This window comes from Podarcis gaigeae, assembly GCF_964106915.1.
Source record: "Podarcis gaigeae genome assembly, chromosome: 2".
Taxonomy (NCBI): domain Eukaryota; kingdom Metazoa; phylum Chordata; class Lepidosauria; order Squamata; family Lacertidae; genus Podarcis; species Podarcis gaigeae.
In genome coordinates this window covers 116,969,628-116,987,165 of record NC_139679.1, presented here as the reverse complement: position 1 = coordinate 116,987,165, position 17,538 = coordinate 116,969,628, and the positions used below count along the sequence as shown (strand labels likewise).

The following is a 17,538-nucleotide window of genomic DNA, read 5'->3' as shown; positions in this document are numbered from 1 at the left end:
GTTTCTCGTTTGCTCGTCTGTTCATTATTCTGTGACTGTAGCTGCCCTTTAATTTTTGTATGGCTTCTAAGCTGGGTCACAGATGCGTGCATTATTATTTTAAAAAGTAAATAAAAACAGAGAGTCATAGAACTGTAGAGTCGAGGGTCATCTAGTCCTACCCCCTGAAATGCTGGAGTCTCAACTCCAAGCATCCATGGCAGATGGCCAGCCAAAAAAAACCTGTTCCCAGCAGAACTAGAAGAAAATCCTCCTTGAGATTTCCCACCATTCCGTGTTTATTTACAAGCCAGAAGGACAATAAAAACTTGCTTGTTTCAAGCTGTGTTTCTTAATAAGTGCCGTATTTTTAATATTAGCAATTAAGAGAATTGCAGCTTATATTTAATAAATAAATAAATGTATTTCTTAATACAACTAGCCTTAGTGTCTATTCTACCTTTTTCTGTGTTTATGGTTTGCCCCTTCGCCCTGGAATCAGTTCACACAAAGGGTGAGCTTTAAATATTTTTAATAATAAACAAATCACTACTGATTGTTTATTATTATATTATTGTGAAGACCGAATGTTGGGTGGTTTCTTTCATTTGAAGGATTTTTATCCAGACTCTCAACCATTACCAAGACATTTGAAAGGGACTACAGGACTCAGACGTAACCTGGTTGAGTTGGTATCAAGCAGGTTTCTTTATTAGACAGGAGCATATTAAGCAGCAAGCTCTGCAGGATCTCACACCACTTGAGCTGTTGTTTCTTATCTCTGAGGGCAAGTAGGGGGGCTTGGTGTCTTGTATTTATATTTTACTTCTTTGTGTTGACACGGGCTCTGCAGAGGGCCTGAAATGAATGTGGAAGTTAGATCGGAATATTTTGATTGAAGAAAAATTGCTGGAATCCTACATGGTTAAAGTTGCAATTTAAATCAGTATCATCTACTATGAGAGAACAAGCATTAAAAATAGCATAAAGATTATATAAGACCCCTATAGGATTGTTTCAAATGTAGATATTTGAGACTATGTTAGAGATGTAAGGAATCAGGTTCATTCCAATTTATGTGGTGGATAGTGGAAAAGTTTCCCAGTTTTGGACTCTGGTCTTTGCAGGAATTACTAAAATGACTGGACAGCAATTACTGAAACCTCCAGAATTAGCCCTGCAAAACCTTTTTGGAAACAACTGGTTGTCATTTCAAACCTCTAATTTGTCATCTTCTTGCAGCTAGTTGTTGGTCAATATTGGAAGGACCTCTGAGGCTGTCTGGGGCAAGCCACTGTCCACCTACCCTACAGCTGATGTCATACTGGTAAGGGTGGGTCTTGACCCAAACCTGCCTAGTGCAGCTCCCAAAGCACCTGAGGACCAGCTGGTGGAGCCTTTGAAGTGTTGTGCAGAGCAGAAACCCAGCACTATGCAGGATGGCTTTCCCCTCTTATCAGCTGATGCAAAGGGAGAAGGATGTTGCTCAATGCTGGGCTCGGGTGCATGAGAGAGCTTGCTGCAGGGAGAATCTATATACACTGGTAGAATACCTAATATTTGATTTGCAGTGTCTCATTCACATGGTTGCCCTCGGATGTTGCAGTCAACAAGGGACTTCATGTGCCCATGTGAATATATGAGCATACAAGCAACTTTTTATTGTGTTAGTACAGTATGTGGAAGATCTGGCGGGCTTCATTAGGCATTAATTACCGGTACTTTCTGCTACACTGTAGTCTATGTAGTCTATAGAGTCACATTTCCTGCTCTGACCTCACTCTTGCACTACAGCTACTAGCTGCAGTTGGACAAACATTTACCAGTATGTGCTTTCTGAAATTGGCTGGAGCATCTGGGGAAATGGACTGTTTGTAAAATTGACTGGGCCATTTTGGCCAAACAATTTAACATCCTTTGCATCCTGTGGGAGGTGCAGAGTGGTTGCATTTAGGATGAGAGCAAACAGCAGTTGGGGGTGGGCTAAAACATTTAACCTGTTCATTGTTTCAGGGCTGGAACACAAATAAGTTTCTGCAGCAAGGCTCCATCCTCTAATCTGCATAGTTATGGCACTGCTGGTGAAATAGGGATAATACCATGGCAGCAATAAGGCAGAAGTTGCAGCAAAGAATCAAAAGAACTCATGAATCACCCATTAAATATTCACATGAATTTATTATAATTCATATATCACTACCAATGGAAAAAAGGATACTGAGTCAGACCAGGCATCCATTTAGCTCAGTATTGTCAACACTGACTGATTCAGACATATTCTCAACCCTACCTAGAGATGCCAGGGTGTCATGAACCATTTGGATACAGAGGAATGGTGGGAAGAACCAGCTGGGGACCCTCCAAGGAAAAAAAGCTCAGAGGGAGTAGTGATGGGACAACAATGCATGGTCAGAGAGAGAAGACTGCGTAGGTGTTGGGAGCCAAAGGGGTAACAGGGCTTAGTGAGCTGGCAGAGTTTATGGCAGAGAGAAGTCCAGAATCAGAATCAGAAGTTGAAGCAAGAGAGGAGGGAGACCAAGAGGCAGAGATGAGTCAGGCTGGGGAAGAGTCAGGGGTGCCTCTGTTAGGATGTGTCTGTTATGTACTGAAGTTCTCACCCTGGACCAGCAGGGGGATACTGTAAATAGTTATGCAAATGAAGGATCGAAAGTGACGTTCAGTCATTGGATAGTCTTAGAAAGTTGTTACAGTAACGTGGTACTGGAGCTCTATATAAGCAGGCTGACTGAGCCCTTCAGTTCAGTTCTGTTCCAGCTTACAAATAAAGAGCTGCTTTGGAAGAATCGCTGTGTAATCTGATAGGTTCACCCACAACTTAACAGCGTCCAAGGGAACGGGGGCAATTGGCAGGCCCCCAGCTGGCTCCAGCCCACTGGCCAGCAGCCAGGCGAACTCCGGTCCTTGGAACAGCATGTAACTGTGACTCAAGCTTCAGAAACCCTCAGAAGCTGAGCACGCAAGCCAGCAGAGATAAGAACTCCTCGCAACAGAAGGGCAGGTTAGAGGCTGTGTAAAGCATATTTACAGGCATTTTATTCAGCATCAGGACAAAGGAAAAACATGTCTGCTCCCCTTCGTGTCCAAGCAAACAGCTTAAGCAAAACCTATACACAAAATGGAAGTTCCCAGCAAGCTGTGCTGGAGTGTAAACAGGCATGTGACACACAACAGCCTGTTCTTCTTAGGGTGGAACGGAATATCTTAACAGTTTCACCCTCCTGCTGTGACCATCTGTCCTGGCCTGCCCCCCTTGTCTCCCAGAACCAGAAGAGGCATGAAAAGGTTGGTAACGTACAGACTCAGTCTCCAATTGCTTGGATAAAAACCATGGAGAGGAGGGAACTTAGGCAGCTGTCGGGGACTGGGCAGAGGAGGAGTGGTGGAGACCGCGTCCCCATCCTGACCCTTCCACAGAGGAGGAAGAGGAAGACAGTACAGATTTACAACAAGGTGATGGGATGCTATGATTCTACACATGACTGTGGCCTGATGGGAAGTCTTGCTCCTAAGCTTCGCTTCTGTACATAATGCTGCACAAACCATTCTAATACTAAGACATTCACTCACCACCTTAGAATGTTCAGTTCACATTGAGTTCAGGAAAACATTGTACTTTGACCTGTTCTTATATGCATAGTTGATCACATCTACGGAACGTGCTTGTTATGCTCTTTTAAGTCTCCTATATCAATCATTAGTAATTGTTTTAAGTCCTACTATATTAATCACAAGTTATAATTTAATTAGGAGGTTTTCATGCCTGTCTAAGTTTTGTGCTCCCTTTCCCAGCCTTTAATCTATTGTTGAGTAATGCCTATATGCAACCCTTGTATTGTATTTGTGTTAACCAATCAGCAACAAGCACATACGTGGCAATGCTGTAATATTCAATAAAAGGGACTCCCCGAGGCATGCTCGAGAGGTGCCTCCCATATGACGCTCACTACCTGTCTGTCGTTATTTCAACCCAACAACAAGGGTTTGAGGAAGGTAGCAGCTCAGAGGCAGATGAGGGGAAAAGCGGGGAAATCATGGGATAGCTGGAACAACACCCAGCTGACATGTTGTCATTAGAAAGCATTCCAGACTCATCTCCCAGAACCCGGCGAGCCTTGAAAATAGGAGAGCAAAGAGCTCAAAGGCAGAGGGTACTTAGTGGCACCCATAGAGGAAACAATGAGAATGACAAATGAGAACGTGGGAGAGACTGGGGGGGGGGCAGATTTGCTCAGGACAACGCCATTATCACAGAGGCTGGGTTCTATAGCCTCTCTCTGTAAGGATTGAAATAAAAAAGGACGTTAAGAAACTTTTCCTTGTCTTTATACTTTCCTGGGCAACAGGCCAGGAGCCGCTGACAGCATCCCTACAGCAGCTGTGGGGAGGTGGGGACCTTCAACCTCAGCAAGTACTTCACGGAGGCTAGACCAACCAGAGATGAATTCATGTGCCCATTGGGCCTGACACTCCTGTGCAGATCGTGTTTTTACTAATAAAGAGTTAACTCCAACTTGCACAGTGTGATTTACTGCTGGCTCACTTCTGACACAGGGACTGAACCTGGAACCTTCTGTGTGCAAAAGAGATGCGCTGCCACTGAGTTGTGCCCCTTCTATGCAAAGCACTTTACAGAGCAATGTAAGCAGGGTATATGCATATGTGTCATGGGCAGGGCGGGGGGGGGGGGAAGGAAAGATCTGTGCCCTGAGGAGCTTACAAACTAAACATTGAGAATGTAGGACAGAAGAGAAGAAAGGGGATCAGGAAAGCAGGAAAAGAGTAGCAAGGGATACATGAAGGAAAGTTGCTGCACTTTCATTTCAGTGGCAAATGAAAAACACACAGTAGTATCCCAACAAAGGGAGAATAATTTCTCTCCATCTACTTTCTTCACATCATGCACAAGTTTATAAACCTTTACCATATTCCCCACTTACTGGACTCCCCCCACCCACCGTGCCCTAAACTGCCACCTTGCCAAAGGCTATGGGGGAAAAGCAGTCTATAAATGTAAGAAGATGAATAAATAAAGAAGAATGAAAAGGCCTATGCTCAAGTTCATTTCACTGACTTTACACATTAGCCTAGGGCCAGGCCACAGCCATTTCCATCAATACATTAGAATAATTTTCGAGTTTACTTAATACACAATATGGATAACACTTTTTTTTAAAAAAAAGGATCCAAGTGCATCCAAGAGGATGAATATTGCTCAAAGAGCCAAACAAAAAACCTTAAAATAATTAAAATATCTCCATGCACCACAGAATTAAAGGCTTGTCCCAGCCCACCTTTGTCTATCCGACCAATTTATTCAGAGCATAAGAAGTGTCATCTGAGTAAATGCCTTTCTGGTCCAGTCCTTTGACCAGAGTGCGATGTTGCCATACAGGTTGAACATTCCCATCCTGACCCCCCTCAGGCCCACTCTCAAGGCCTGCTGCGAATGGGATTTCTGACACCTTAATGGATTCTCAACTGTTTAGTAGGCTCAAAGCCCGCCTTATGTATTTTTAATTTGTGTCCCTTCCATGTGGATTCTTTGATGTTTAATAAGGGTCGATCTGAGGCTGAATTCTTTCCCACAACCTGGGCATTTATATGGTTTCTCTCCTGTGTGATTTCTCTGGTGTCTCACAAGGTGGTGGTTGTAAATAAAGCCTTTCCCACACAGTGAACACCAATATGGTTTCTCTCCAGTGTGGATTCTCTCGTGTGCTTTAAGTTGTGAAGGTCTGTTGAAGCTTTTCCCACACTCTACGCATTTATATGGTTCCTCCCCTTTGTGGGTTCTCACATGATTATGAAGACTTGACATCTGATTGAAGCTCTTCCCACACTCAGAGCATTTATATGGCTTCTCACCGGTGTGGATTCTCAAGTGGACGACAAGATTCGATTTCAGGCAGAAGCTTTTCCCACAGTCCGAGCATTTAAAGGGCTTCTCTCCAGTGTGGATTCTCTGGTGTCTGCCGAGGCTCGCTTTCTCACCAAAACCTTTCCCACAATCAGAGCATTTATATGGTTTCTCTTCCACATGCATCCCCTCATCTGCAAGGTGGGTTTGGTGGTGCTTAATAAAGTAAGATATTTGCCTGAAGCTTTTCCCACAGTTTGGGCATTTATATGGCTTCTCTCCCGTGTGGGTTCTCTCGTGTTCTTTAAGGTTCCCAGCCTGGCTGAACCTTTTCCCGCAATCTGAGCATTTATAAGGTTTCTCTCCTGTGTGGGTCCTCTGATGGGCAATGAGATTGGAGCTCGTGCTGAAGGATCTCTCACAGCCCAAGCATTTGTATGGCTTCTCTCCCGTATGGAACCTGTGGTGGGTTGTGAGCTCAGATATTTTTCTGAAGCTCCTCCCACAGTCTAGGCAGGCGTATGGTCTTTCTCCTGTGTGAGTCTTCTCGTGCTCTTTCAGGGACCCTAAACGGCTGAAGCATTTCCCGCAATCAGGGCATTTGTAGGGTTCCTCCCCGGTGTGGATTCTCACATGCAAAACAAGACTGCCTTTGTGGCTGAAGCTTTTCCCACAATCGGAGCATACATATGGCTTTTCTCCTGTATGGATCCTCGCGTGAGCAATAAGGTTTCCTTTCTGATCAAAACTTTTGCCGCAATCCAAGCACTTGTATGGTTTCTCTCCTGTGTGGATTCTGTGATGTCTCACAAGTTTGAAGTGTGCGTTGAAGGATTTCCCACAGTATAAGCACTGGTATATCTTCTCTTCTAGGGTTCTGCCTGAGCTGTTCCCCAATTCAGTCAGTGTCTCTTGCCCCTGACCTTCACGGCTTCCTTCGCGGTCTCCGATTTCACTTTGCCAAGATTTACCTCTGATCTTCTCCAAGCAGTTTTCCTGTTGCCTCCATGGTCCTTGGGGACTTTCAACAGCTTCTGGAGGTTCAGAAACATTTCCTTCAGGGATTCTCTCAGGTGCACAGAGTTCCCCTTGTTCAGAGGCTTGCCATGGATGATCTATACTCTCAATTGCGCTCCCCTCACCTGAAGGGAGAAGAAAGAGACTACTAAGTGAACACACTTTGTATACAGTCTAGCCACTGGTCTAGGTTAGATTACTCCAATGTGTTCTATGTGCTTTTAAAGACAGTTTGTGAATTATTTGTGGTCGCAGCCAATACAGTCATACCTCGGGTTACAGACGCTTCAGTTTGTGTTTTTTCGGGTTATGGACCTGCCGAAACGGATTACTTCCGGGTTTCTGTGCATGCACAGACATGCCGCTGCAGGTTGCGAACACTGTGGGTTGCAAACGTGCATCCCGCATGGATCACGTTCACAACCTGAGCATCCACTGTATGCTAGCTGGTGATCAGCAGAAGGAATGGAATGTGACCTTGTAATATCCAGACAAGCACTGCAAAGACAATGGAAGATAGTAATGAACTCTCCCAGCACACTGGGTCTGAAACAACAATGCATATGAAGGTCTACACAAGTGAAATGGATTTTATAATTGTACGATGTAACAGAGGCACTTTTTTTTAAGGTGGGGATGTCATCAGCTGCAAGAATGAACTAACAACAAGTGAAGTGAAGGATCAGTTGGACACTAAATAAAAGATGATGTGGATACAGGAGGAAATGATTGACATATGTTTGCAACAGGAGCAGGAAACCTGATATTTTAAGAAACTGTATTAAATTAAAGCAATTTGGTTTGATTTGTAATAATTTGGAAACCGAATAAAAAAATAAAAAATAATTTGAAAAATAAAGACAGTTTGGAAACTACAGCTAGTGCTGCCAGATCAATGACAGGGACCTGAAGGACTGAACGTATTGCACAGATTTTGGCCCGACTGGCTTTCCCATAGTTTCTGGGTTCAGTTCAAAGTGCTGGTTTTGAACTATAAAGCCATAAACCCCTCCCAATATGAACCAGACTGTATCAGAGACCCTTCTCTGTGAGCTCTAGCCATGGAGCTACCAATTGCCACCATGAGACCATCAGAGGGCCAGGAAGCAGCAGGTCTGAAGAGCCTGTGTGGTGTTGGTGTTAGTGGTTATAGTGTTAGACTAGGACCTTGGAGACCAGGGTTTAAATCCTTACTTGGCCATGAAGCTCACTGGGTGACCCTGGCTCAGACTCTGCCTCTCTCAGCCTAAGCTCTACCTCACGGGGTTGTCATGGGGATTAACTGAAGAAAGGGAGAACCACCTTAAGCTTGGAGGGAAAGGTGGGATATGCAATAAATAAATAATGCCTGGTTCATGTCTGTTAAGAACCCGCTCTGAACAGCATATTTTCTTTCTACGCTATTATACTCGTTATTTGCAATGGGTTTCAATGCTGTTAGGTTTCTGGCTGAAAAGCAGGATAAAATTGCAATTAAATATAGATAAATAAGTTGTTTCCCTAGCTATGCAGCTGTTTTGCCACTAGGGGGCATATAGATTTAAACATACAAACCCTGAAGAATTGAAGGGATTTCCTGAGAAAGGGAGCTGTTCTTTCAAGACCAGATACAGGCTTAAGTTTCAACAGATGTCAGGCAGGGACTTAGCCTGTGCACCACCACCCAGCTCTAGCTCAGAGAGGAGATATGCACCAGCCAGATTATCCTCTGTACACCAATAGAGATGTTCAGGTGTTTCCTGATGGTCCCTATAAAAGCTCCCAAATCAGCACTCAGACAAAGCAAGAAGACTCTGCTACCTATGGACTTAAAGCTGTGTAGACACCATGCATTTAATGCACATTACTGCCCCCTGGGAGCTGTAGTTTGTGATGGGTGCTGGGAATTGTAGCCTTGAGAGGGGTAGACTAAGGTTCCCAGGATTCTTTGCTGGGAGCCTATCTGCTTTAAACTCATGGTGTATATGCAGCCCAACTTTCGCTCACTTCGTTGCCTAGTTCATTGGTTCATGAGTGTCCTAACTCAGTTATTGCTGATTTATCCGCTGCTGCTACAATTAGTAATGATTATTCAGTGATTTGTTCTACAGTGGTACCTCTGGTTATGTACTTAATTCTTTCCAGAGGTCCGTTCTTAACCTGAGGTACCACTTTAGCTAATGGTGCCTCCCGCTGCTGCTGCACAATTTCTGTTCTCATCCTGAGGTAAAGTTCTTAACCCGAGGTACTACTTCCAGGTTAGCGGAGTCTGTAACCCGAAGCATTTGTAATCCAAGGTACCACTGTAGTATATGTTTTTTTAATGGACTTGCTTTTTAATGGATTTTATGAGCTCTTATTTACTTGCTTTTTCTGTTAGCAGGGGCGTAGCAAGCGGGGTGCGGTGGGTGCGGTCCCCCCCAGGTGTCCCCACTGAGTGGGGTGACAAAATGGTGGGCGGCACTCACCGCGGGGCCTGCAGCGTGCCCAAGCCACGCGTCTCTCCTGGGAGTGATGTGGTGGCTTGGGGGCCTATGCTGCCTGAAATGGCAGCGTGCGGCTTGTGTCTGCCAGGTGGACTCCATGGGCAGCTCAGCGCAGTGCTCCCCCCTGGACGGGTCGCCGTGGCGCCCCTGTGGGCAGATTGACCCCCCGCTCCGGGTGCTGAAGAAGGTAGTTACGCCCCTGCCTGTGAGCTGCCCTGTGCAAGGGTGCCATATAAATCATGTAAATAAATGTGAGAAGTGGAGCCACATCTGACACCAGGATGCGCTGGCCACGTTTAAAGACTTATTTGGCTCCATGACTGCTCACAAGTCAGAGAAAACAAGATTACAGCATAGTAACTAAGGGACTAAGTTTACAATTCAGGGAACACCAGTTCAGACTTTGCCTCTGTCACAAATCCATGACCCGGCCCTCACCACACCCATGCCCCAGATTTGTAAAATGCGGGTAACAACACTGATTTTTTTATTACATTTCCTCCAAGGAGCGTAAGGTGACAAACATAGTTCTCCTCACCCATTTTATCCTTCACAACCCTGTGAGGTAGGTGGGGCTGAGCGTAAGTGACTGACCCAGGTTTACGGCTGAGTAGGGATTTGAACCTTCGTTCCCCAACACTCTAACCCAGGCTTCCCTGACTTGGGTCTCTAGCTGTTTTTGAACTACAACTCCCATCACCCCTAACCCGCTGCACCAGTGGACAGGGATGATGGGAATTGTAGTCTAAAAAGAGCTGAAGACCCGAGTTTGAGGAAACCCTGCCCTATATGATTGCTTAATCCTTGGGACAGTGCCTGGAAACTTTTAGGTGAAATAAATGTCACAAGAACTGCAACTATTAAGAAGATGCAATAAATATTTCCTGAAAGGCCAAAGGTTTCAAAACCATCAGTTCCCTAATTTAAGTGGCAACTGTGGGATTTCTCTCTTAACTTGCTCCTCTTCCATTTGGCCAAAGTTCAAGAGCTTGCCCTCGTTTTTAAGCGCTGCAGGGTCAAAGAGAACATCCTCTTCTCCAGCGTGGGTTTTCCGTGTATGTTCCTGTAGACTCATCCCTGAGCTCTGCCCGTTCCCACAGGTTGTAGGCCTCAAGGAAACTTTGCCCTGGACCTTTTGGGGAAAGCACACAGGCTCACGACCACCTTCATCAGGGTGGGGGAAAGGAGCAGGGCAGGGACATCTCCTCTATGATCTTATACACAGTGCTGTCACCTGGTGAGTGGCAAGACAGAAGACGGCATTACTAATGAGATTATATGGCACTATCTGTGCTATCAATACCTACCAGGGCCAGGTGATACAGTTGTACCTTGGTACGCAAATGATTTGGCTCCCAAACACTGCAAACCTGGAAGTGAGCTGACAGGGGCTCAGGAGCAGAGGCACAGGAGAGCGAAGGGGAAGAATCGGAGGGCAGCGTAGGGGAGTATGACAGTGGCCCGAGAGATTCCATGAGCTTCTCCAGCGAATCAGAAGATTCCCAGAAGGGGGCACCGATGGCCAGGGCAAGGGGGGTCCCAGGGGGGACGCACCAGAAGCAAGGGGCCAGCGGGGACTCCCAAAGCAGCAGCGAGAGATCAGGGCCAGCTCCCCCACCAGAACGTAGTGGGGGGGAAGAGTCCCATGCATCAGGGCCAGCGTCTCCTCCAGCAGGGAGAGAAGATGAGTGAGGGCTGACCACGCCTCTGTTGGAGAGTGAGGGAACGGAGGGGAGGTCAGGCCCAGCTAGCCCCCCCCGAAGGGGGAAGCAGTGACAGGAGCAGTGTAACGGTCAGGAGGAAGGTTGCCGGCTGGGCGCGGGCGCCAAGTTCAAATGTACAGGCGCGCGGCACAGCAGAAAACCCGGATTGGGAACCAGGTCCTAAAGCCCGCCAGAGGAAGGGGGAAGACTCAGGGGACTCAGCGTCAGAAGAGTCCAGAAAGGGCAAGACCCCAGCGGGCAGGCGGACCCAGAGGAGGAAAGAGCAGAGGAAGAGGTGGAGCAGGGCTAGAGTCTTAAACTGGTGCCTGGGGGGAGGAGATTCAGACGGAACTTCAGCGGTCTAGGGTTCAAGACGTAGAGCTGCGCGCCGCGGCTTTGAAATCGAAACCGAACTTCAATCAAGACTTTTGTATATAACAAGAACTGGCGTTGGTCCTTTGTGAGCTGGGACCTAGGGCAGCTCTGACATAAGCGTTCCGGTTTGCAAATGTTCTTTGGAACCTGAAAGTCCAACACTGCTTATGCATATTCCAACTGAGTGCAGGAAGCTCCTGCAGCCAATCAGAAGCCACGCTTTGGTTTTTGAACATTTTCAGAAGTTGAACAGACTTCTGGAACGGATTCCGTTCGAGAACCAAGGTACGACTGCATATTGATATATTGTCTAAAACCAGTTTGAAGTCCATATTGTGATTTTGGTTTCATAATTTTTGACCTGGCAATATATTGTGATATATACTAGCCAGGATGGCTCTTCTCTGCCTCCACCATTGAAGGCTGCAAATGCTTCTGAATACTGTTAGAAGTGGGTCTTGAGACCTGCAAATTAAAATCTGAACAAAATTGATGAAGCAGCGAAGATTTATTGATTACAAAATGTTATTGCAAGAGCAGGGGTCCAAAGTAGGCACACCCGGTTTTGGCAAAGCATGAGCTTATACAGTCATACCTCATGTTACGTTCGCTTCATGTTACGTTCTTTCAGGTTACATCCTGCGGCGACCTGGAAGTACCAGAAAGGGTTACTTCCACGTTTTGCTGCTCGCGCATACGCAGAAGCGCAAAATGATGTCACGGGCATGCGCAGAAGCAGCAAATCACAACCTGTGCGTGCGCAGATGAGCCGCTGCGGGTTGCGCTCTTTTTATGTTGCGAACGGGCCTCCAGAATGGATCCCGTTTACAACCAGAGGTACCACTGTATTCCCTATACCCAAAGCACAGGTTCCCTCCCTTGTCTCCCCATTGGCTGGGTACTACAAGGTTTACAGCCTATCACGACCGCCTAATTACCCTACCAACATTCCCACCCATGTTTAAATCTCCCATTTCAGTGGTACCTTGGCTTACATACGCTTCAGGTTACAGATGCTTCAGGTTACAGACTCCACTAACCCAGAAATAGTACCTTGGGCTAAGAACTTTGCTTCAGGATGAGAACAGAAATCGTGCTCTGGCGGCGCGGCAGCAGCAGGAGGCTCCATTAGCTAAAGTGGTGCTTCAGGTTAAGAACAGTTTCAGGTTAAGAACAGACCTCCGGAACGAATTAAATTTGTAACCCGAAGTACCACTGTACTCTTGATCTCAATGCCCAACCCCCATATTTACCTGATTCCTATGCATTTACCTATTGATGCAAGCGACAGAGCCACATCCTGACCACTAGTTGTCCCAGTTACAGGTGTGAGCGAGTTCTATACCTGCTGAAGCCTACAAATAAACCAAATTCCAGCCGCAAGCTGCCTTATTTACAAGCATCCTAACCAGCAGCGGAGCTAGCCGTTCGGGCACCCAGAGCGGCACACATGCCGTGCACCCAGGGGTGGGGCGATCTGCCTGGGGGCCCAATTGGCCGATTGGCGCAGCGGTGATCCGCCATGGGGGGATTTTGTCACACACACACCCCCGATGACACCTGGGGCAAACCACCACCGCCGCCCCCTCTTCCTACGCCCCTAATCCTAACCATAAGCTGTTCTAATGATGAGTATGAGCAAGTCTGGGCTATCTGTAGTTGCAGCATTGTGGCTTATGTGATAAAGCAACATTCTAATTTCTCACAAATTCCAGTTGCTGGAAGCCACAGGACGGAAGCATAGGCTTGTTCTCGGCTCCTACTTGCCAGTTTCCCCACAAATGCATCAGGTCCCTCAGTGTGAGAACAGGATGCAGGACTAGATAGGCCACTGGCCTCATCCAGCAGTCTCCTCTTATTTTCTTAATGGGACAAGGAAGGAAACAGTGACCCTCTGGCTATTCTTATACTCCAAATGCTTACCAGCCATGCCTGACACCGTCTCCTGTGCTGGCTAGGGATGAACGGAGCCCAGGGAAAACTCTGGACAGCCGCAGGTTTCCCACAACCGCCTTAAAAGACTTGCCCTCCTGCCGCTGCTTGCAATTCAAATTGTAAACACAGCTTGGCCAGCTTCTGGGCTGGTCTGCCTAGCTGCCCCTTTAACAGCAATCACTTGCTTTATACAGGAGCAGACAATCATGTTTAATCTCCAAACTCCAAACAGTAACAGGGACAGGTGGTTATAAAATTTAATAATGGTTTTATATAAATATATCCACAGGGACAGGTGGTTGGTTCTTGCTAGAGGGCAATGCGGAGGAGGAATTATAAAAGACACTGGTGCCTTGCGCTTAAGTAAATTTTGCTTTTTGCGGGGTGGGGGGAGAGAAAGACCTTGAGTTACACTCCCCCCCCCCCCATTTTCTACCGTGGGCTCCCTTCCAGTCAGCAACTTCCAGCATTCCTGTGGACTCCATTTCCCCATTGTTCAAAGACTCCTTGGCAACTCACCTATTTTTTCTCCCGGCAGGAATGCAAGAGCCAGCTCTCCTCCCATCTTCCTAACAAAGAGAGAGAGACAGAGAGTAAGAAAGATCAGGAAGAGACAGGAACGACACTCTTTCCTCCCCCCATTTCTCACATTCTTTTGTGTCTCTAGGAGAAAGTACTTTATCTATTTAACTCTTAGGGATTTGGACTGATTTTGTTTCTAACGAAAGGCACAATTGCACATGCTCTCCAGCTTTTAATATACAAAAGTTAAATTTAAATAAGGCCATCCTATATAAGCATACCCTCCAACATTTCTCTGAAGAAAAAAGTATTTTTATTATTGCTTTTTTTCAAAAAAAAATGTTTAGGGGTACAGTGGTAACCCGTGATAAGAACTTAATTTGTTTTGGAGGTCTGTTCTTAACCTGAAACTGTTCTTAACCTGAGGTATCACTTTAGCTAATGGGGCCTCCCGCTGCCGCCACGCGATTTCTGTTCTTATCCTGAGGTAAAGATCTTAACCTGAAGTACTATTTCTAGGTTAGTAGAGTCTGTAACCTGAAGCGTCTGTAACCCGAGGTACCACTGTACTAACATTTTGACTCAAGAAAATTACCATTTCAAATGAGGGGAAATAAATACAGTAAATGAACAAAAGTACAAAGATTCACAAAATGTTTAGGGGTATGTGTACCCCTGCATCCCCCTAGAAAAAAGCACTGATGATGATGATGATTACTACTACTACTACTACCCTGCCCATCTGAATGGGTTGCCCCAGCCACTTCTGGGCAGCTTTCAACCTATAAAAACATAATAAATCATTAAGCATTAAACAGTTTCCCCATCCAAGCCTGCCTTCCAGTGGCGTAGCGTGGGTTGTCAGCACCTGGGGCAAGGCAAGTAATTTGCGCCCCCTAACCCATGGATTTGCGCCCCCTAAGCCTAACCCCCAGATGTTGCGCCCGGTGCGGCCGGCCCCCCCTGCACCCCCCATGCTACACCACTGCTGCCTTCAGATGTCTTCTAAAGGGTGGATAGTTACTGTATTTTTCCATGTATAAAACACCCCATGTATAAGATGCCCCCTATTTTGGGGGACTCCGGTTTAAGAAAATGGGGGGAGATCTGTGTATAAGACGATCCACAATTTTGAACATAATTTTTAAATAAAAAAACCTAGTCTTATACATGGAAAAATACGGTACTTATCTCCTTGACTTGGGAGTGACATAACACCATACCCTTTTAACATTTATCCAATGAAAATAGGGCGTCCTAAGGAAAAGTGGGACATTCCGGGATCAAATCAGAAACCAGGATGGCTTCTGTAAATCCCGGAATGTCCCTGGAAAATAGGGACACTTGGAGGGTCTGTAGAACTAGGGCCACCCTAACAATATCCCCTCTTTCTCCATGAGCATTACTATTTGACACCTCCCTCTCTTTAGGCTACGTCTGCACCACTCATTTACACATCTTATTTATTAATTGCATTTATATCCCACCTTTTTTCTCCAAGGAAGAACCCCCGCCTCCACAACAACCCTGCAAAGTAGGTTAGGCCAAGAGGCAGTGACTGGCCCAGCTCATGGTTGAGTGAGAATTTGAACCCTGATCTCCCAGGTCTGACTCTAGCCCCGACACTACACTCCAGCCACCACACATTTAAAGCACTACTGTACTACTTTCAACAATGATGGCTTCCCTAGAGAATCCTGGGAGCAGTAGTTTGTTGAGTGTGCAGATGGGCGAAAGCTCCACTTGAGGTCTGGTGCACAGCCAAGTCTCTTTATCACCCACCGACCACAGCCAGTGACACCTGAGAATTCTCCAACAAGCAATTGCTGGGGCAAGAAAGGTTGTACTCCCATACAACCTTAGGTTCCTTCACCCCCTCCAACATTCCTGATGAAAATAGGGATATTTCTCACCCCCCTGCAACTGACCCTCCTCAACCCCCCAAATTTATCTAATCTTATTCTTTGGTAGATTTACAAACAGAAAAAACACACACCAAGAAATAGTTTTTTGAAAAGGGCAAGATTAGATGCGGGTGCACATAGCATTTTGGTTAAAAATCAAGACTCCTCGCATTCCACTCTGCTCCCCTTTTCTTCCTGCCCTGGGTGTCGCTGCTGTATGCCTGCACCTCAAAGCCCTTTTTATAGGGTTTACACACAAAGAAATCATATAAATTGTAGCCAGAAGCTCCTAAGCATCTGCATAGCTGGCAGAAACCCATTGGATACAACTCTGCACCTTGATGTGTCAGGGCCCCTTGCTTCTTATTCAAGTTCTGAAACCTACATAGATTAAAAAACTTAAAACCTACATACCAAAGGGGAGTGGTAGCCTGATTTATGCTTACATAGACAAGGGGTGCAGTGGCGTAGCGTGGGAGGTGCAGGGGGGACCGGCCGCACCGGGCGCAACATCTGGGGGGCGCGCGCTCGCATTCGCAGCTCTCTGCCCCTACTAAAATCCACGGGTTAGGGGGCGCAAATTACTTGCCTTGCCCCGGGTGCTGACAACCCACGCTACGCCACTGAAGGGGCGAGTTGCTCTTGACTCAGCTGGACTTCTAAAGGCCTACTCCCAAATACGCCCTTATGGCGACTATGGGGTTGTGGCACTCATCTTGCTTTCAGGCTGAGGGAGCCAGCATTTGTCCACAGACAGCTTTCTGGGTCATGTGGCCAGCATGACTAAACGACTTCTGGCACAACAGAACACCGTGAAGGAAACCAGAGCGCACACAAACACCATTTGCATATGGCTTCGTAAAATCATTAAACCCCCCCTTCATTATGCTAGTCATAAAGCATCATTTCAGGTACTTGACTGGAAAGAGAAGCTGCTGAATTGCAACTTATCACCAAACTTAAAACCATGGAGAGACCTGGTCTGAACAAAGACATTGGATTCTTATCTCATTATACACGACAAAGCCATTTTTCACCTTCTCACCCCTTGCTTTTTCCTGTAAGACCTATTGCAGTCGTTAAGAGTCGTCAACAGGCTCATCACAGCTATCTGCCAATCACCCATTCCCACCACCCTTCTGAGTAATACCCCTCCCCACCTTCTCACTATATAGAAGGGTCTGGAAACTTCGGTTTCAGTGTATCTGAAGAAGTGTGCATGCACACGAAAGCTCATACCAAGAACTAACTTAGTTGGTCTTTAAGGTGCTACTGGAAGGATTTTTTTTTTTGTTTCATCATTTCAGGGACAGGAACCAATTAGCAGTTCACATCTTTTGACATGTGAAGTTCATTCCCTTTGCTGCAACCCTATTTTACACCATCAGCTACACCAAAGTGCTTAATCTGCAATTCCCTTTGAAGCTTCTACAGCATGATTTGTGGCATTCTCCATCACTCGAGGTCTCCAAATGTCTTCTGATCTGTAACACAGCTTGCTTCCTACCTTCATTCTTTCCCTCTAGCAGTATCTCTTCAAGACAACTTAACTAAAAGATTTTAACCATTTCAATCCCTATACTCACCCTTCTGGTACTCAACTGAGCATCATATGATGCTAACCTCACCCCTAACTCTTTACCCCTCCTTTTCTCTTGCCCCCACACATCCATTTTCAACTATATTAACCATTCAAAAAGCAGCCAACTCACGGGACTTGGGGAAATCCACTTTCTTTTGCAAAATTTGATACAGCAAAA

At 46.2% G+C, this 17,538-nt stretch overlaps 1 protein-coding gene across 1 annotated transcript; it reads right to left on the bottom strand.

The window, feature by feature from the left end:
* Positions 1-5,176: 5,176 nt before the first annotated feature.
* Positions 5,177-9,786, bottom strand: LOC310839510 (uncharacterized protein; the record flags this gene model as incomplete). The annotated part of the gene is made up of 2 exons (XM_083728148.1): positions 5,177-7,048; positions 9,778-9,786. The coding sequence occupies 2 exons, from the start codon at positions 9,784-9,786 to the stop codon at positions 5,504-5,506; spliced, it is 1,554 nt and encodes a 517-aa protein (XP_083584274.1). The 3' UTR covers positions 5,177-5,503.
* Between the last annotated feature and the right edge of the window lie 7,752 nt (positions 9,787-17,538).